Source organism: Athene cunicularia (assembly GCF_003259725.1).
Source record: "Athene cunicularia isolate RWA chromosome 13 unlocalized genomic scaffold, athCun1 chr13_part1, whole genome shotgun sequence".
NCBI lineage: Eukaryota > Metazoa > Chordata > Aves > Strigiformes > Strigidae > Athene > Athene cunicularia.
Genome location: NW_020799117.1, coordinates 18,145,725 through 18,168,175, shown reverse-complemented (window position 1 = coordinate 18,168,175; position 22,451 = coordinate 18,145,725). Strand labels below are relative to the sequence as shown.

The 22,451-nt window shown below is 36.6% G+C and overlaps 1 protein-coding gene across 1 annotated transcript in view; it reads right to left on the bottom strand.

Annotated features, from left to right (window-relative positions):
* The window catches only part of RANBP17 (RAN binding protein 17), a 159,730-nt gene that overhangs the window by 45,412 nt on the left and 91,867 nt on the right, over nucleotides 1-22,451 (bottom strand). Inside the window, exons 17-21 of the mRNA XM_026858174.1 lie at nucleotides 19,548-19,611; nucleotides 19,359-19,467; nucleotides 12,994-13,097; nucleotides 6,713-6,801; nucleotides 398-505 (exon numbers count right to left, since the gene is read on the bottom strand). Of these exons, the coding sequence (XP_026713975.1) occupies nucleotides 398-505; nucleotides 6,713-6,801; nucleotides 12,994-13,097; nucleotides 19,359-19,467; nucleotides 19,548-19,611 (474 nt within the window). The remainder of the gene's footprint in view (nucleotides 1-397; nucleotides 506-6,712; nucleotides 6,802-12,993; nucleotides 13,098-19,358; nucleotides 19,468-19,547; nucleotides 19,612-22,451) is intronic.

The window sequence follows — 22,451 nt, the reverse complement described above, 5'->3', positions numbered from 1 at the left end:
TTACAGGCACATATGTATGCTGCTTGGCCTAAGGCAAAAATTCAGCCTGCAGCAAATCCCGACAGCAGACAATTTTCCAATATTTAATTATAGTCAGTATTTATCCCTGGTTGAAGCATACACTTCCACTAACTTTAAATATAAAATCACAGTAGTCTCTCATATACATCCCTGTAATTAATCCCTACCAGCTGATTTTCTAACATCTACCATTTTGGTAAAACAATACAATGACACTGAAAGCTGAGTTCTGCTTGTGAATTTTGTTCCAAAATACAAAAATTCTTAAAGTCAAAGTCAGACATCATGAGGCTTAAGCAAAACACAGAAAGATGGAACAGACGGTGCATACTGTTGCAGTATTCATCACTTACCTTAATTTTCACCTGCTTCTTACCTGTTTTGCATGAATTCTGCCATCAGCTTCAAGATAGGGGTTGTACATGCAGGTTCACGGTACCACAGTTCAACAGCTCTTTGCAGAACAGAAATGTATGCAGGGTATCTTCACCAAAGCCAGTTAAAGAGTACACTGATAAAATAACACCTTGCAAAACAACTTCCCCTAAACTGTACTACACCATTACGTGGGTCGGCCATATATAGACGTTGGCAGCTGATTCTGACAGTGGCACCACCAGAACTTACAAACTTAAGCAAGTCTCCACTTAGAAGACTAAATCCTTTCTAAACATTAATGATTAAGTGGGAAATAGTTAATATACCAGGGTCATAATGAAGGAAAAGGAAAGCAGTTTGCATATGTGAAGCTAACCTGTAAGTGTGTATATAAAATAAGCTTGGATTTATAACGAATGGTGTAAGTCACAGATGGCAATTTAATATAAAAACAACACAAATTTATCAGCAAATCCTGGGCCACAAACTTCAGTGCCACCTCATATATATTATATTTGCTATATGAATGGCTGGGAACAATTTGATTGTATGAAGTTGTTTCCAGCGCAACCAAGAAGAGAACTCAGCCAAACTGTTTGGGGGCGACCAGCAAAGTTAGATTTCTAAGAACTTTTCCAGGAGAGCCGTTTGCTCATCAGCATCCAAGAGATATCCATTCTTTTAAAGCAGGATTTCAAAGAATTAAATTAAAAAAAAAGTTTAGTAGACTCTGCAATATAACTTTAAAAAAATAATGAGTTACCGACTGTATCAAAATATTTCATGCAACAACTTGATACAAAGCTGATCCCTAGTTTTCCCAACATGCTGAAATAAGAGTTTATTTGGTTAAGAATGCAGACTAGTAAATGGAAATGAGATAGCACAGCTTGACTGGCAAATAATTTTTTATATTGAACCAAGAGATTTTAACTATACAATCTGCTATTAAAACATGACCTAGCTAATCTAGTCAATGCTTTTGTTTAATAGTAAACTTATTTTTAATTTTTAGCTTTGTTTCATGTCATATAATTCTGCTTTAACCACAGTGATTATTCTTAGGAAAATGCTAGTGCCTATTCAGACAATAAAGGCAACTATTGTGAATCTTACAAAGTAGAATACAGGCCAAGCACTCAACAGGGGATTGTGAAATAACAGTCTGAAATACATAAAGGTTTACACGCTTCTAGGATATGTAGACACAGTCATGTCTCGGTTCGATATAGCTCTTCTGGTGGAGGCTAAAGCCGTCAGACATAGCACTACTGATGAATGACAGCGCTGTGCAGACAGATGGAAGGCATTCTGGCTACTGCTGTCTGAGGCATCTAAAGACTTGTGTATTTTTGCTGCCAGCTGCTTGAGGCACTGCAGGCATAAACTATATATAGCGGAAGAGGCTGACGTGAAATATACTTTTAGACTTTGCTTCTTGCTCCTTTATGGGGTTCTTTACATTTTAAATCAAATAAACTAGAGTTAAACATACCATGGAGAGTTATCCAGTAATAAACTGGGATTTAAATTCAAATCTCACTTATCTAAAATACTCTCAAAGGGCACAGATGATCCATGTCATCTCATACCTTTAAAAATTTACTAATCTCAGTTCCATTTTTTCCTGAGGTCGACTCCCAATCCAGCTCACTCTCAACAAAGGATGGTCAATATTCTCAAGATGCAGCAGATGTCATGTAAGTTACAGAACTGAGCTGTGCTATGAACTCTCCTATGTCATGCCTCTTCCTTACCCTTCCTAGTAGCCCCATGTACACAAAAGGGAGATGGTGTAATGCTGCAAAGCCCCATCATGGAACTTCACGGAGTAGAAAAAAAATGCCTTTTCAGATTTCAGGGCAAAGAGAGTAACTTGACAGCCAAACCCTACAACCAAAATGTAAGTCAGCAGTAAAGGCTGCTAATATATCCAATATGATTAGCTATCTTAATTCAGAAACTTAAGCACTGAGGACATGTTCATCGACAAGGAAAGACTGGAAACTATAGTTAAATTTTATAAAAGCTAGGGTCAACAGAAAGGCTTTGACAATTTATTAGTTCTTTTATAAATCCAATAAAGTGAAATAAACTGGTTTTAAACAGAATATTATTTTAGAGTGTTTTAAACCATAAGCTTCAAGGAATCTGGCTAAACCATGAACTTAACCTGACGAGTCAGTTCAAGCTCAAAGGAATTCAAACTGGAAAAAATGATGCTGAGTTCTGAATCAATGCAACTAGCAGTAACAGCTATTACAAACAGATTACCCATCAGGTAGCCTTCCTTCATGAGAAAATGTGTTCTGCTCTCCTCTTGTGATTAGGAAACGTCAATCTCTACATCTGGCTGTTCAGCTCTTTCAAGTTTGGACTTAATCCTGAATCCTTAAAACATATAAACTTAAAAATTTAGTTCTTCAAAAACAAACATTTCGAACAAGCCATCTTATTGCTGCACGTGGTTTTATTTTGTTAAGAAATAAGATATGAACTTGGATAAACATGTAACAACGGCAGTTTGGTGAAAAGGTTGTTTTGCTTGTTCTGGTGATCCACATCTGAAGCAGCATACGATCAGACATCTGAATAGCTAGGTCAACTGGAACTTTTAAATGTCCACTAGTTAAAACACCTCAATGGCAGATCATTTTTCTATAAACTTAGTGTCTAGATATTTTTATATAGCCAGACAATTTCATACACTCACGCATACACATCGTGTGCTATCTAGCTCACTGCAACTCTGAGCCAACCTAATAATTTAATTCTTGCAGCCCATTTTCTTATTGCAACCTTTTTCTTTTACAAACAACATAAGTCATTAAATACTGAGAATCAACTGGGAGGAACACAGGAAAAATTGCCTATGGGTTACCACCTAACTGTAAGAAACACTAAATGAAAGTAACAAAAATGTGGATATTACCCTGAACTCACAATTGAATCTCCATGGACATATCTGACTGCAAGACCAAGGACCTTAGACTACAGTCTGATATTAGTATGGAAGAAAACAGATTAAACATCCAACATATTATGCAGGCAATCTTGAAGTAAAGAGCAGAATGAAATAGGTAAGGAGAATCATCACCATTAAGAAAAACAGGTTTTGATTCTACTCAAATTGGTATACAGGTTTTTTTCAGGCCACACCTGCATGTTCAGGACTGACCTACAAATTACAGAGACCACATGTTATGAATACAAAAGGCAAATAAACTTTCCAAAGCTGTGGTACTGGAATTGTCATTGACAGCTTGACATATCAATATTTCAGGAAGAATAAATGACTTTCATATCCAGGGTTTTGGGTTTTTTGTTTTGTTTTGTTTGTTTGTGTGATGTTTTTCTTCATCTTTCATTACTGGATACTTTGGGAAGATGCTATACTTAACACCTGAAGCTGCTTAAAATATTTGGAAATATTTTAATGAAGTCTTTTGAGAGATCACCTAATACAACTTTAAAACAAATTTTACTATTATTATAAGTATTTTCTCTTCATCCCTTGCCAGAGGAAAACTATAAATCTTGTCTCAGCTGAATGAACACCATTTATCATATTCATTTTCTTGTCAATACAATTATGAAAAGCCTTTGGCCTTTTTCCAAGGAGCCTGATTTGCTAGAGAAACTCAATTAGTATAAGCAAGCCTGCTACAAAACAGTCCTATCTGGCAATCTAGCGCAGCTTCAGCATACCTGACTATTCACCTCTAAACCATGATCCTAATAACTCAATCCTAACAGTAAAATACAAGATACAACGGTGTCCCCCGTGCCTCCCCCTCCTCCCCTCCCTGGACCAAAAAGACTTAAAAGAAATTATTTCTGCTCATTTTTGCCACCTACTGGACAAAACCTAAATCCTAAACATTACAATCGGAAAAAAAACCCCATCTCTCAGGTGAGAGATTACCGAGTGTAATTTTTTTTTTGCTATGGACAGGGTTTAGACTCAAAATATTTCATGCAATCACTTAAAAAGTTTATCAATATATTCTTCTATATTCACAAGTGACTATTTCTGATAGTCTTCAATACCAAATAAACATCATCTTGCAGTATATTAAAAGCTTAGCTTTTTATAACTTGCCTCTTTGTATTGTTTATTTATTGGACAAATGCAAGTAAATCAGATTTATTTTGGCTAATACTCTGTATTTATCATTTTCAGTATTGAAATACTAGGGTTTCAAACATAACAGAATAAAATCTGTTTGAAAAAACAGCTTTTCTCTGCTATTAAAACCATTTTCTGATGATGTATGTGAAACTACAAAAGAAATATGTTAATCAAAGGATATTAAAACTTTTATGATAAAATTGGCATCTGACTCTCCCTTCTCCCATTTACCTTTCTGTCAGTAAATAAGAGTTGTGATAATAGCAGCTTATTCTGCTATAATGCTTTGGATCAATACCTGGATGAAGCTGGACTCAGCCAAATAAGGTGAAATCCACTGTACAGAAGCATGCACTTATCCTTTACAGCCAAAGGTGAGGAGGAAAAAAAATTCTGAACCTGTGCAAGGGAGAAGAAACTGAGAAGGCCTGAGCTTTGAATTCTACACAAAGCTACATTTCAATGTTTTTATTGTTAATACAGAATAATGAAATCCAAAAGTTGGAGGCTGTTTTTATTTGTTTGAAATAAACTTAATTCACAAACTGGAAGGAATAAATTTTAAAAAATCCCCAAACAAAAAGCAGAAAAGGGTCCTGAGGATTACATATCCTGGATCCTTGTATAAAAAGCCACCTCCACGGATTAATCCATTTCTTTCAAATAGAGAGGAGGTAGGTCTCTTATCCCTCCTCCTACAACTGGAGATTTGCAGTTCCCCACAGAAGAGCACGATACTCATGCTGTACTAGGAAAAACAAAGTAAAAAGAATTTGAAATAGAGGCAGCACCGATCCTCTTTTAAACATCTTCCTGATTTTATTATTAAGTTTTAGGGTTACACAAGCACAAACAGTACTAATGAAATTAAATGTACCCAACGGTGCCCACTAGAAAATGAGATGTTAATTCACAGCCTGGCTTCAGTAGTTTAAGGGGTTTTTTTGTTTGTTTGTTTTTGTTTGTTTGTTTGTTTCTTCCTCCAGTCCTCTAAAACTGAAATGAGGGAATGCTTTCCACTGATTTTAAGATAAATAAAGATTACACTGCTTTATGTTTTGGACTTACTTTCTGCAAGCTAAGCCTGCACATAGACAGAATCACTGCAGACTTGCAAAGGTCTCAAATAGGGCTTATTGGAATGGTCATCAGGATGCTCCTACCCACCACACAAGGACGTCTATCAGATCATACCAGGATCTGCTGTACAGCCTTTCAGTGCTTAAAGGCTGATTTCCTAGCTGCAATTCTATATTGATGCATTCCTCTTTCTTAAGCAGGAAGATTATTAGTGAGCAGTGGGGTTTCATTATTTACTTAAAATAAAAAAATATTTTTAAAAAGCTTGATTTCTAGTAAAGCATGTAATTGTACTTGAATGTTATTTTTTCTGTCCATAACATAAACAAATACATAATTAACTTCCACAGCTTTGTGAGATCTAAATTATAAAACAAATATTTTCATTTTTACTTCACATTTCAGCAGTTTGTTACTAATATGACTGTGTGCCTGAAGAAAGAATTACTGCTACTGTATTTATAAAAATACAAAACATTTCTCTATAGTATTAAGAAAATACCCATGAGTATTATTATATTTGTTGGCATAAAAATGTATACAACATTTAAAGCAAATAGAGTTCCATTATCATTACTTATTGAAGAAAACTACAGTCTAAAGATTTTGATTTTGTTTTCAGATGTCCATTTTCTTCTGGATCAAGAAGACTGCAGGTGTTGCGATATTAATAGAGTTGACATAAATAGAAAGTAACTGACTAAATTAAAGACATGATTCATACCAGAGAGAGAAATCTCCCCAGATAGCACTTGTATAGTATTTTTAAGCACTTCTGATGTTAAACCAAATGTAGGTACATTGTGTTTTGAGTTAAAGACACAGCTTTTTAAAATGAAAACATCAGGGATTTATGAAGGGAAGAAAACCACTTGGATATGTTTTCTAGATTAGTAGTGTGACACAACAAAAAAGTGACCTCTCTGTGGTCCTTCCCAGTTAACTGCATGGTTGCCATTGTGCTGTAATTTTAGCTGATTACACATTAGTTCATTTAGCTTTGTTTCCTCTTCCCCACTGTGCCATACTATTAAACTAATGCAAGGGGCCTGGTATCCCTCTGTGCACAGAGCTGGTATTGTCATAGTGTAATAAGGATACATCCAGTCAAACAGCATGGTGTAGCTGGTCTTTGTGTTTAGTGCAAAGGCAATCCCTCGAAGATCCCTTGCCAGCCCGATCAACATACGCTGTCAGTGGGAAAGAGACACAGTAATTGATTTTCACGTTAGCACAGAGCAGATGGAGTAATAATCAGCCAATAATGACCACATATCTGATTTTGATTCATTAGGTTAAATGTCTCGCTCAAATCTTTTTTTTTATAAAAAAACACAAAGATTCTTTTAACAAACAAGGTTTCCACAAGTTTTATAGTGATAACACTGGCAAAATGCTTAGGAAACGCTTTTGATTCTTTGATATGTTATCCTAATGAATAATGCAAATTAAAAGATAATATATGAATACTGTGTATTAAAGTTTAAAAGTGCTTCCTGTATTAATATATTTAAAGTAACAATAACAATAAAATGTGAATTTAAGCTTGTAATATTTTGAATGAGGTGTAAGACTAACTGATACTCATAACAAGCTACAATTAAGGTTGCACTGAGATTCTTACTGTACTGTTATTTTAACATATGTTTCAGGCTTTTTTTTTTTTATAAGTATTTTTCCATGTTATGTTTCTTCAAAAAGCAACTTTTTTGTTTACAAAAGGCCATACAAATCTCTATCTGTATTAACATTAGTTCTGAGATGATTTTTTTTTCCCCTTTAATGACTGAAGTGTGGCTTCAGAAGCCTTCTAGCACAAACGCAGACAACATTTTATGCATAGATAATTAGCTCCTAGAAAAGGATGTTTTCAGGATAATTAATAGACATCAGTAAGAAACACTAGTGAATGAAAAATATTTGAACAATTTAAACATACTTTTCAATTTACTTAGACATAAATACTCTTTTTTGATAATTAAGTAGTTTTAATAAATTTTATCCATGTGTTGAACAGGGTTTGTACTTTTTTTTTTTTTTTTTCATAATAAAAGACCACAGTACTGCAGAGTCTGGTAAAAAAAAAATAAATAAAACACAGAAGCATGGCAAAAAATCCAGTAAGGGGTTCTCTCTTTAAAACCAGTTTTCAATAATGTACCACTTGGTGCTAACACTGTAATATTTATAGTGCTGAGAAATACAAAAGGTAAGATTCACGTATTAATTTTAATTGATCACCTAAAGAGCAAATTATGGCTGATGCCTTGTTAAACAGCTAAATGTAATCTTACATAAGGGCTAATTTCTACTTTTCATACACAGACCCATTAGTCCAACTGTCTTAGATAGCACGCACATAGATTTATCCAAGGATAAATTGAGTTCTCTACAAAACACTGGTGATGTTGCTAGGAGTATTTTAATATTTGCATTTCCTTTCTGTTGTGCATTGAAATGGCCTGAACTTGCAAGATGCTGAGAGGTCTCAACTCTCATTAACTTTAATGGGACTCTGAAATCACTAGAGAGGAAGTCTTCAATACTGTGAAGATGCAAAATAAAATTGTAACTTTATATTCATCTGTATTTTCATACTTTGTGTGCTGTTTTGTCCACACAGAAAGTAACTGCTTAGCAGACATGGTGGCCAAAACATAAAAGAATGACAAGAACTCAGCAGCAACACTTTATACTACTTTCCAAAGGGATACAGACATGCAAGAATATATACAAGGAAGTGGAAATCTTCCAGATTGATTTTGGTTCCTTTGCCTAACCTAGCCACAAAAAGAGGAGACAATCAAGACTGCACAAAAGAAAGGCCGGAACAGGGAAAGAGGGGAGCTACAGCCCCTGGCAAGACATGAACTTGCTTTTGTTTCAGGATGTGCTTGGAGAGAAAGAGTTCACCATCTTACTGTGGTCTCTAGAAAAAGACAAGCAGCCAAACCCATATTCCTCTGACATACTTATTCTGTCTTTATAAAAACAACTGGTTGTAAGAAAACACTCATTTGCATATATATTTAAGAAACAGTTTGGTTGTGAGACTTTAAAAACTGTTAATAAGCTGTTCAACTTTCTTTAAACTATGGTCCCAGATTTCTGGGAACCTACACAAACACCAGGCGATTTCAGACACCATTTGACCTTGTGAATTCTAAAGAAAGGAGAACTACATAAATGAAATTTCTTAGTTTTCTGTTCTTTAAATTCAGGTATTTTTATCAAAAAGCCATACCATTAACCACACTACTCTTAGTAAATTACCTCAATCTACAAGGCACCATATACTCTTGTCCTGTAAAATCCCAGCAAACTCATTGGTTTAGATATTATCTATCCGAACTCAACTTTATAAAATAACACTGCCTACAGCTGGCAATGTCCAAACAGCCTAGATAATAGCCTACAGAATCTTGAGATAAATCCTGATCCATTTAAGTCACTGATACAAAAACCTTTAAACTCTAACAGGAGCAAAAATCACCCTAGACTCCATGCTTGCTTTAATCACATTTAGTAAGACACCCCTCCCCAAACTCTATAATCCCAAGACAGTCTAGTTTTAGTTCATTATGAGTTTTCAAATAGCACTTATGTGCATAAAATTTATTAATGACAAGCAACATTATAGAGTTATACATCTACTTTTTGTCTGTCCTCCTGTGGGATTTCAAGTGCCTTGCAAACTTAACAGAGTAATTTGAATACATGAAGCTACTGCTTCACTCACAACTGAACATCAGCCATTTCTGGGGCAAAAGGAGAGCTGATAACACCACCAGCGACTGCAAAACAAGTAAGATGAGAAGTGAAGAAAAGTAAATACAAGAAACATAGCAAGAGGAGCTTGTCAGTGGCATGTGGGTTTATACATTGCTCTTCTTGCTAATGAAACAATTTTGCTCAAGTTTCAGTTTTGAAATATTCCTCCCTGCATGTCTTAAGTAAGGTTTATTTAAGATTAACTAAAACAAAGCAATTTTTTAAATTAAGTATTCTGTTTCAATGTCCCAAAGAAGATTTTTCAGTGGATTTTTCAGTGGAAAGGAGCTGAAGATTGAAACATTCACAGAAAAAAACCCTATGACTTGCCAACATATGCCAAGTGTCTGACTAACGCAATTTAAAACAGACGAGACTACTCACGCCACCCACCCCCAAAACGGGGCTTGTAATGGAAAGCCTGACAGACCCTTAACTATAGTGGCACTACTGGGTGCAGCTATAATATTACCCTCATAATTCTACTATATAATAACAACAAAGGAAAAAAAAGGTGAAGGGTCATTGCGCTTTGTCTTTAGAATTAAGATGGCTGTCTTCATCCTTACAGCATACTCTTAATTCTGGAGACACGTCTTAATAACCTCTAAATAGTTCCAACAAAAGAGCCGTGTCAGAGGAATGAGCAGGCCCCAAGGTGTTTCAACTGGAGTGTTTTCATCTGCCTTTATTGCTCTATCCCTCTCCAGAATTAAGGCAATAACCTGTGATAAATTATTCAGGAACTGCTACAGGGATCAAAGCAAAATCATTCTGTTAAAGTGCTGTTTGCAACATTTGGCACTTAGTGTGAAAACTTTTAATGTGTGCAAGCTGAAAATCAAGGATTTTAAATAATTTAACAGCATGGAGTTTCTACAAACCAGCTAAAGATAGCATGTTGCTATTTAACTGCTTTTTCCTCAGATCCTTTTTTCCATGCATTTCTAGCAAATCTGATGATGTCACAACTATAATCAAAGTACTACTGACATTGTGGCTACCTAGTCGATATATTACTTAATCGGATTGTCAAGAGAAACCTTGAAATTCTTAGAAGAAAATTAGTCACTCTTTTAATACTAGGTGTTTTACTTATCAATATAAAAACTTAAAGAAGGAAGTAGAAAAAAAGGAAGAAGAAAAAAGGAAAGCAAAGCACATAATTACTTAAGCCATCTTCAATTATATTTGATCTCCCTGGAAAATAACCCTAAACCTATGTTTTGTATGCAGATGTAATGATTACAAATGTATTTTAAAAAGAAAGAGCTCCCTTGTTGCGACTGTTTTTCAATGGTGTATTTCAGAAATATTAGAAAACTAAGAAAAACCCTAGCCAGTTAGAAAGTCCTAGTAAAAACCACAAATTAAATGAATTTGGCAGTCCTGGACCATTTTCATAGTGATATTTTAACAGTGTCATCTCCCCGTGGATCAGAATACTAAGCATTTTATTGAAGAACTGAACTGTTTTTGTTTTCAGTACTTGCAAAATGAAGTACCTGAAAGCTCTTTTGCATGTATTATTTATTCATCATGATAGAAAAATAGCTTTAACCTAATAAATTATGTTTAAGAGAATTTAGAGCAAAAGTTTTGTTTATGATAAAGCAACAGATTTAGTTCTTTATCAGTAGCTTAAAGCACCAAGTTTTCTTTATACAAATTAGACAGATGGTGCTTACAGTAGAATTTACTAAAGGTCTGTCACAACAAATGCAGCCAAGCTGCATATTTAATCACTGCAGAACCTTGTCTACCTGCAGCTGCCAACTGCTAATCCAATTTCCCTGATAAATGTGGCAAGAGACACGATCAGCAATAAAGAGCATCTAACTCCATTTTCCTGCAGGGCGTCTTTTGATGAACATTTAGGACGGAAGCACGGAGTGCACTGTGTGGCCCTGGCTTGTGGCAGCTGCATGCATTTTGAAGACACAGTTCTCAGGTTACTCACTTAATTCTGCCACTATCATTATGTTGCTATTGATCTCAGTAGCTCTTGTCTACACAGCATTACTCTAGATGAAGCTGAATCAGGCAGTTATCATGCATCAAACTTGCTCAAAAGCCTGGAGATTTCTCCTTAATTACTTGTGATTTTATTTGCAAATACCGTTAAAGTGTAATCAAGCAGTCACTTTCCAGGGTCGTTAAGAACTTGCTAGTTTAGGAATATATCACTGGCACTCCATTAAAATTTCCCGACTAAGATAGATTCAAGCAAACCAGACAGGACCACTGCAAAATTATTTTAATAACCTGAATCCTCATATAAGAGAAATAGTTTCCTACAGAAAGGGTAATGCTATCAAATGACCTCTTTGTTCCAATTTTTTAGGTTTTGTAACTTGAAAATGTAGGAGATGAATCCAAGATAGATGAACTGTGTCTATCTAACAAATGAAAAGTTATTAAAATTAAATACATATAGCAACAACAAATGAGGAAACTAGAATTAAGTAATTGTTGAAACAACCTTAAGTACTATTTAAAAAAAAATTATTAGCTTAAGTCAAGCAATTATTGTGAACTGTTCATCTTCTGGTAATGTCACAGATCTACTGCAGACAAATTATTTACTAAGTATTTCTAGTATATGTTTATTTTTTCTATGAAAGGAATTGGATAAATATGATGATGTAGTATTTAAGTTTCCATCATATTTTAAAATAGCGAATTAAACATTACTGTTAGGGTTTCTTCAAAATTACCCTGTATAGCTGAAGCAAGCACTCCAGTGAGCATTGTTAACTATTTATTCAGTGACGGTAGAAGGGGATCTCTTTAATGCAATAATGCTCTAATGTATTATCATTCCTGATGATGCAGCTTCTATCTAGCAAGTCTTTTTCTTCCCTAAAATATACTGTTGTTTTGACACAAACAGCTTGCTACACTTAAGGATTTTACTAATAAAACATAATGTTGTGTTAGATATTATGACTGTTGCCACAGCTGAACTGACTTGTCAAATCAATCCTAATATGGCTCCCACAGGCACATAAAAACCTTATTTAGCTATCAGTTATCCTAATCACTTTGTTCAGTTTAAGGGTGCAATACTTCAAGACCAGTTCCTATTTATACATATATGCCCAGCCATTTAATAAAGTCTTGATTTATATAATAAATTCTTGTTTGAAAAAAATACTTTAAAGTGGCAGTGTTTTATCAAGTGTGTTACAACATGTCTCCTCACACCCCCAAATAAATATGTTAATATACACAAACAGGAGAGTTGCATGGCAAAGGGGAATATGACATGAAACAGGTAAGCTATCATCAAAGACAAATTTGTCCCTTTGATTATAAATGGGGCTCAAATGGGGTCACTTGATCTGCAAAGCACTTGAAAAATCCTAAGGCCTTTATAAAATCTTTGTACCAAGTTTATCTAGGATAGTAATTTGTAACCTTTGTATCTCTACTGTCTACATTCCTAATCATACGTATGTATACAGGTATAAATACACATTTAATTATTCAGGTATCTACATCCCAAGAGAGTCAAACAGAAGAGATGACAAGCTTGTGGCTAAATGCTTGCCTCACTATTAAGTTTTTCCCATCAATAATTTCTTTTCCTATAATTGAAATAAACTTACCTTTGCTTCTTCTTGTTCAAAACTACTGTTGAATATCTGAGTCACACTTTCAAACGAAACTGTGAGGGGGAGCATGAAATTCTCAAACTCATCCTCGTCTTCACCTACAGGAAAAGAAACCAAAACAAAACAGCAAAAACATCACATCATATTCAGTGTTGTTTGGAAGGGTCAGTCTCTTAGACTTTTATAGAAAAATCTCACTGACATCATGGGAACTTTCACATGATCTACAGGAATAAAACCCCTGAGTTTTCACATCTGAGTTATAAACAAAGACGACAAATTGTCAACCGCAAAGATCTCGTACCAGACAGGCACATCTCTACATTTCATATCTTTCTCCTCTTCATAATTGTTTCCTCTGTTAACCTGGCAGCATTTGTTCAGTACTTGAGAATAATATTCCCATACAAAAGTCAAGACTTAGCAGATAGACAATGTGAAATGTAAAACTGAAATAATTAGACCCTTCCACATGCACATTTCGTAGCATGATGTTTAAATCTGTTTTTTATGATTGTATGTTATTTTTTTCTACCTCCTACCTATTTAGTATACAGAATGAAGCTGCCATGGAAATGGGGTTAACCCCATGTGTTGAGGTTATTTCATGTGACACTATTGCTTCATTTGTTTCAGAAAGTGTGAATTTAGAGTAAAAGAAACAAGATGTTGTGGTTAGGGAAAAAAAAGAGATTGCCTTGGTTAGACAGCTGAAGGATACCCTGGATATCCGGATTGTTTCTGTTTTGTCATGACACTAAACAATTAACTATAAACAACAACTTTTCAGAAATGGCAATTTGCATGAGGATTGGTACTCACACTACGTATCTTTAGGCCCTTAATGAGGGCCTTGCTTCTTGCACGGAGTTCCCCTTGAGAGTAATTCAGAGTAGGAATTTAATTTATGTTCTCTAAAGAGCTCTTTGCTATAGGGCTTCTCTCCCTTCTATCTTCATTGGCAAATTCTGGTAAACTAAATTGCAACTGAAGTTAGGAGGGGTCTTTTGTCTGTCAAATTGGTTGTGCAAAGTTACTGTAAGCTTTACAGTTTAGTTTCTACACTTCAATACCCACCTGTAAAACAGGCCCAATTTTAGCTTCTTCTCTCCAGGGATACTGCAAAGCCAAATCACTCACCCCAGGACAACCATAAGACAGACAGAAAAGGCCAAGAAGAAAAAAGGCCAGGAAGAAAAAATAGTCACAACTATTTTTGTCCAGATGACAACACAGAAAAAAAAAAAAATCAAAATATTCAGTAGCTTCTCATTAAGCTAGGATAACACATCTTCTGAACTGAAAGAGGCAAATATCCTCGGAGACAAATAATTGTGATCCTGCAATTAAAACTGCCTCATAACAATGTAAATATTTACAATGGAGAGGAAAGTTGCAGAGGCAATCCCAATTATGGCATTTCCTCAGTACTGAGTATTTAGCTTTGTGACCTGAAGTGCTTCCCTTTAATACAGGGCTTTCATATCCAGTTTTCCAAATTTTCTTAAAAAGCAAAGTAAATATTTTCAGTAACTCACTGCTACTGCACTGGTCAGACAGAGTTACGGAACCTTCAAATCGCAATGTATGGTCAAGAACTTTCTTAAACTAGCAAAGTAACTGACCAAATCTGTGACCTGCATCCTGCACCTGCAGCAGAACCAAAGAGGGTGAGATGCTTTGTGCTAGATTTCAAAGCTACTGGTTGCAGCAATAGGATCTGGCAAACTATGGGAAAATCCAGTCCTGTCCATCTTTTCACACCTCCTCTGCCATCATCTCTCTGCTCCTTTCAACGGGAGTCAGTCTTTTTATTTGTCATTTCCAGACCCTTGTGTCCATTTCTGATTACTCACAAGTAACCCCAGACTATTCATCCAGCTTTTTGTTTCTATTTCCTTTGTCAACTCCAGCTCCTCAGGCAGTTTCTCTACAGTATTAGTTTCTGTGCTCCTAATCTCCTTCCTTGACCACCAACAGCTTCCTCTTACACTCCTAGGAGTTAAACTGTTTCTATATGCACTGTATATCCTGACACTTTTCTCCTTTTAATTGCTTATCAGATTTTCCTCAGAGCAAATAATTAATAAATAAAGACCAATCATTCAGAAAGAGTCCCACGCTGGTATTGTCCTGTGCCAGCATACAGAACCACAGAAGACACCTGGATACTGCTCTGTGCAGGACCAGGACTCGGTTGCCATTTATAGAGTTCTCAGGAGAAACCTGAATTATCACAAGATAGCAAAAGTAATACTCCATTTCCTCTATGAGTGCTGCACATCACTGGAAGACAATCTCCATGAAGATACTATGTACATATCTGAATTCCAGATGAACCCTTCCCAAAGGCAGAATCTCAAGCATACTTTGTTCAAAAGTTAAGACCACCACAGAACTACCAGAATGTTCAATGCTGACCGGGACCAACACTTCAATATGAAACCAGCTAGTTCTAGAAACGGGGTAAGGGGAAATGTTATGTGCTACTTTTCTTTTAAATTTCAGTGGAGGCAGTGAGGAAAGAATATACAATTAGGATCCTATATAGTATTGCACTATAAATAATTTGTAAGTTTTAGAAAAGCAACACAAATTACTACCTATACATTTCTTTAGCACTCCTGTACAAGCCACATTCACATCCCATGAACAGTAAAGTATTAATAAGAAAGAAATTCTAAAATAATCTACCATGGTAAATTGTTCATCTTCCATAATTCAAACTATGTATACACATCCTTATTATGTCCTTTGAAAGAAAAGAGATGCCCTCACTTGTGAGTCACAGTAGATCTGTGCACAGCTTACAGCAATAGTGTTTTAAACCTGATTAACTTGGAGAGGTTTGGCACTGAGCATGACTGCATACACCTGTAAGTATGGGACATTGACAAATCATGCTGAGCAAGCTCCTGAAGGTATTTTCTACAGCTCAGATATACTCCTTCCAGTAATGCAGAAGAAAAAGTGATGAAAATTTTTTAATCCTAATAAAAACTTTTATTTAAACATAACTTTGACTGGTGTTCTTGTATTAGTTTTGATATGCAAAAGAATCTTCAGTTTAGAAATCTTGGACAAAATGATGCAATTCTAAATGCCAACAAAACTATTAAAAACATAACCCAGGGCACATAAGGAATTCAAAGCCTAATTATATTCATATGAGGTTAAAGTAATTCAAGAGAAACCAAGGCGCATTTTGAAGTAAATACCAATGAATGTATTACTATTCTTTCCTACTACAATTAAATTTTGCCTCTCACTCCAACAGCACATTGATTAAAATGTAAATATTCTGAATTTACTGTATTCAACTAATCTCCAAAAAAATTTCCACATCAAACAATTACTTAAAACAACCGCCACCAATAAAAATTCATTTTAATTTTGTTTCCACGTAAATTATTTAACAACCACATAAAAGGATTTTATATACAGCTCTTCATTTAATTTGGAAAAAAAAACAAAACAGAGAAGACAATTGGTACAATGTTTTTTTATCTAAACCGGCCAGTTTCCCATTTGAAAATATCTTTTGATTCACAAGGTAAGAATACGGCCATTTAACACTTGCACAAACACATAGGAAGGACAGTTTGCGTTCACCTTAACTTTTGGATCCTAAAATGCAACTTAACACCTGTTTCTGTCTCTAGATGTGCTTTTCTATCAGTTCAAACCCAAAAAAATTTATTCCAGTAGGAACACAAAGAACAGTGCTCACAAGACGGACATACGTTTTTTCCAAATACTCCTAATCACAGAATGGTTTGGGTTGGAAGGGACCTTAAAGATCACCTAGTTCCACCCCCCTGCCACGGGCAGGGACACCTTCCACCAGCCCAGGTTGCTCACAGCCCCGTCCAACCTGGCCTTGAACCCTGCCAGGGAGGGGGCAGCCACAGCTCCTCTGGGAAACCTGTGCCAGGGCCTCACCACCCTCACAGGGAAGAATTTATTCCTTCTCTCTAATCTAAATCTGCCCTCTTTCAGTTTAAAACGGTTACCCCTCATCCTGTCCCTATACCCCCTGATCAAGAGTCCCTCCCCATCTTTCCTGTAGCCCCTTTCAGCCCTGGGAGGCCGCTCTAAGGTCTCCCCAGACCCTTCTCTTCTCCAGCTGAACCCCCCAACTCTCTCAGCCTGTCCTCACAGGGGGGTGCTCCAGCCCCTGAGCATCCTCGTGGCCTCCTCTGGCCCTGCTCGAGCAGGTCCATCTGCTTCTGCTGTTGGTACCCCAGAGCTGGACACAGCCCTGCAGGGGGGTCTCACGAGAGCAGAGCAGAGGGGGAGAATCACCTCCCTCGCCCTGCTGCCCACACTGCTCTGGGTGCAGCCCAGCACACCGTTGGCTTTCTGGGCTGTGAGTGCACGTTGCTGGCTCACAGTCAGTTTTCCATCCACTCATACCCCCAAGCCCTTCTCCTTGGGGCTGCTCTCCATCCACTCCTCACCCACCCTGGATTTGTGCTTGGGATTGCCCTGACCCATAGGCAGGACCTTGCACTTGGCCGTGTTGAACTTCATGAGGTTTGCACGTCTCACCTCTCCAGCCTGTCCAGGTCCCTCTGGATGGCACATCCCTGGCCTCCAGCGTGTCAACCCCACCACACAGCTCAGTGTCATTGATGAACTTGCTGAAGGTGCCTCAATCCCACTGTCCATGTCTCCAACAAAGATGTTAAACAGCACTGGTCCCAGCACTGACCCCTGAGAAATGCCACTTGTCACTGCTCTCCACTTGGGACATCGAGCTGTTGACCACAACTCTCAGTATGACCATCCACCAATTCCTGATCCACCGAGTGGTCCATCCATCAAATCCATGTCTCTCCAATTTAGAGAAAAGGATGTTGTGTGGGACAGTGTTAAATGCTTTGTTAAATGCTTTGCACAAGTCCAGGTAGAGGATGTCAGTTCTCTTAACCACAAATGCTGTAATCCCATCATAGAAGCCACCAAATTCATCAGGCACAACATTTCAGATCTTGTAGAGTTGTTAATACAGAGGAATCACAACAACCTCTATCAGCTTGTAGACAGCCATAAGTCAACATGCCTGCATTTTGTCTGACATATATTTATACAACCTCTACTTGAGATGTGTTTTTTAACACCTGTCAGCTTGTTTTTGTTTTTTCCCCTCCCTGTAGGAAAAGTTACTGAAACTGCATGTGTAACACATTTTATATTAGAAAATGTACCTATTGCTTATGTTATATAACACTGAACCAGTATGGAAAGCAGTTTAACTGCAAGCAAACGCAGGTCCAGCTCACAGTCGCTATTCTTTAAGAAATGCTGATACATGTGATTCGGTCTTGGCTTGAAGTTAACTGTTTTCATCACTGTTCAGCAATAGACAGAACAGTCAGCCAGTATCAGCAAGGGAAGTAACAACTCCCTTTGGCTTGTCGCTGTCTGTGTCAGTCTCTCCTGCACACATGTTGCCTAGTTAAGTCCTCACACGAGGGCTGGAAATCAGCACACAAAAGACTTGCCTTCTTAATTTTTGAAGGCCCTCATCAGTGGCCTCTCTCAGAGCACCTACAGGCATCCATCCTCATGAAAGTAGTCTGTAAAGCAGATCCTCAGCAGACATAAGCCCACAACTGTGAACAGGGCCTCTGATCAGAAAAGAGGTTATTCGAGACTTGCTTCATTCTTCACCATCAGCTTCTTTAACACATGACTTGTTTCAGTGTTCATTTTGAAAAGCCCAGCCTTCTCTATTTAGGCAACAGAGAGCTAACCATACAGAGTTCTGCATTTTACTCCAGTGGCCAAGGCCTGGATTCAAAGTCACTAAGTCCTTCATCACATCTAGCTTATAAGCATGCACAGGGTTTTACTTGCATCTAACCTCTCTAATTTTGAAAAGACAACTCAAAACTTAACCCCAAGTGCATGTTTAAGTCTTGCCGGTTGAACCGCAGAACTCTTGTCAGTGTTTATTAAAACTAAGAGGGTATTTGTATACTGGGAATTTGCATGAAGAAGTGAAATAAAAAACCCCTTTTACTAGAAGCTGGAAGGTTCTGGCATAATTGGTATGTCACCTGGAAACACAAAACACTTAGGCACTTACTGTTGTAAATCCTTACAGTTAATATAAAAAGTGTTTCGGTGCAAAAATTCAACTAACCTTGCTTATTTCTTCAACAGAAGGAAACAAACACAGTGTTATTGCTTAATGCCATAAATCTCAAGAGTTGATAGGTAGTGATTTAAATACTATGTTAACATATTTACCGTACAATTAAGCTGCTGTTTGATTGGTTTAATGACCTTAAAAATTCATAGTACTACACAAGACAGCAAGGTGTCTCAGGGACATGGGAGGAAGACCTTACCTAAATCTACCATGAGAAGACGAGTGAGAGCAGTGTAGAACACTGTCCGGCACCTAAGGTCACTGAGGCTGTAATTATCACTGACGCCCAAGAAAGGGAAGTGCTTACTCTGTTGAAACACAAAGCATATGGAAAGTTATGTATTCTACAAAAGTTACTACACACAGGTAACATAGTAAGAAAACTTACTGTGTGATTTTGAAGCATGAATTTCACAGCCTCTATTTTCACAAGTTTTTTCAGGAGACTATAAGTAGCAGGTGTTAAGGAATAATCAGCCTCGCAGCATTATGATTACATCATCAAGTTGTACAGACTTTCAGGAATTTTCAGTGAGGAAAAAGATCCTAACTGAAACAACAACAAATGTACATTAAAAAATATCTGATTTTAATCTAGAAATACATCATAGATATTCTTTAGAACATTAAAGACTATAATCTATTATTAATTAAAGCAATTACTTTTCATGGCATACATTCTACTCACAAAAGAGACGAATGAAGTAAATGACTTTTATAATTAAATGGAGAGTTTCTGATAATAAGTGGCATTGTTTTTTCCTCAGATAGACCCATATCATCAGCATGTAAAAAAAAAAAGTAGTTTTGCAACTTCCTGCACTGAAGATGACTGGCACTTAATGGGACCAGCAGCAGCCCTGAGCAGCACTGGAGTAAGGGTCTCAAAATCATGGAGGCGATCTTTCATCAAAAATCACATTTAATTTGTTTCAGTTTAAAATAAAAGATATAAATGAGAAAAATATACTTCATACATACTAAGATAAGTTAAACATTTTAATGGAAGTATTTTCAGATATTTAAGAACTGAATGGAAATTTCTGAAGAACATAAAAAGTCTCAGAGCCAGAGCAAAGTCCCTAACAAGGTGGTACAGCCGGGAAGTTTGCACATTATCCGTGTATACTTCTCACAGGTGAAATACCTGTTTCGCCAATTTTATAAAGTATAAAGCAAATCTAATTGACTACTGCTAAGCATGAACTGAAATCTCCCACTCCACAAACTGGCTAACTTCAAGCCAGTGCCAGTGCAGACAGCAGGTAACTACAGTTGTACAGCACTGGCCCCAGCCACCACGCTCCGCTCTCAGAGCCAGCCCCTCTGGAAGCTCGACTGGTCTGCTCCAGGCACAGCACTAGCAAAGCTACGTGACTCCTGGGCTGAAGTTCCTGGCCCTGGTCCAGCAGGATAAGCTTGAGTCTGTTTGCACCTGCTTGTCTACAAAGGCTCCCAGGGAGACGCACACTAAATGACACAGACGCAACGTCCTTCCTGGGCTGCATATATTCTACAGATCACATATTCTAGCATGACTTACTAGGTAGTTACACCTGATGAAATGTAGTATTTTTCTTAAGGTTTCTTTTAAAAAAGAATGAAAAATAGTATTAAATCAAAAGTTGAGTTTGCAGGTACTATGTTATAGAAGCCCTTGGGGTTCAGACAGTTAAGACTTGTTTCACAACTTGAATCCTTTCCTTGCTGTGTGAATGATGAACATCTTTAATAGCATAAACACACACTAACTCCCTGTCTCAGATGACTCAAACATCTGGGGTTGGGCAGACGAGACAGTCCTGTGTACTCCAAAAGAGCCATGCTGACATCTTTGTGAGCTTTTGTACAGAGGTAGCCACTGCTGTGAGGGATGTTTGCAAAACAGGAGCGAGAGAATGGCCAGAGCAGTGGCCTGGATTTTCTCACTCCCGCTTCTCCTTCATTTGACATGAAATTGCTGTATGACTTTCAGAAAGTCAGTTAAATTCCACTGTCTCAGTTCTGCATCTGTAAAACGGGGATTTAAAAGGCTTTGTGATATCCAAGTATACTAATATACTTTTTCAGGAATGCCATAGAAAAATTCAAACCCCAGAAACATTCTTAAGCATTGATGGCATCAAACGAATGAAATAATTTACGGGCTTGTACATTCTACAATGAATATTATAAGAACAGGACTCATTAGTTTAGCAAACACTGTTGATCCCCTGGCATTGATGTTGTTCTTTAAGAAATAATCAGTATGACTGCATAACTCCAGACCGTACAGTAGTGCCTACAGTTCTGTACAAACACAGAAGATTTTACAAACAGATATCCATAACACTTTTTATTGTTACTATTTTATTTCTCCTTTTTTTTTTTTCTTTTTTTTTTTTAATTTTTTGAGTGCTTGCCTCGCTCTGCCATTCCTGTACATAATTGATTGAAGAGTTCGATTACTTTTATGGGAATAAACAATTTCCCTTTTCATTTTAAATAGATTAAATTATTTTTAAATGGGTAAATGTGTAAGAATAGGTTTTATAGCTGCTGTTGGAAAAATCTCCTAATCTAGTTTTAAGATGATGTTCCTCTGTCAATCCATAACATTTGACATAGCATTACCTGGTTTTATATTGCAAAGCTATATAGTTGGGGTTTTTTCCCCCGTTACAAGGGAGAACCTTTCATAACATAATGCTAACAAAGACATGGATAAAGAATTTTTGAGAAACTATAAATATTCTACCCCAAGTTGCTGCACAAAATAACAATGAAATTGTAGGTATTTTGCTAAAAAAATATAAAGTGGAAAACTTAATTATTAGAAAGAACTAAACATGCATGAGGGAGTACTCTGGCTTCAAAGACATAAAGGAATGACTAACATATTCCATTATGTAAATGAATTCAAAGATATTTCACAACTGATCAGCTAGGAGGGACATAATGATTTATAATTCAAATAACTGAGCTTTGAAATCAAATTGGGCTAATATATTTCTAAATATGCAAACCTGGAATAATTGTGAAAATAATGTAAACCATGACACCAGCTCCAACTGTTTGTTGCCTTTGTTGTTAATACTGGTTTATGTTTTTTCTTCTTTTTTTTCCTGTTATATAGTATGGTTGCTGGAATTCTGGTTTGCTTTTAATTCCAGATTATCCTTTAGAAAAAGACTATTACACACATAAAGAAAGAAAAATACCAATTTCTAAGAGTGCGTAGAAGCTGACTGATGTACAGGAAAGTACTAAAATTAAATAAATTATTATTTTAACCTTTCAGGCTAGCCACAAT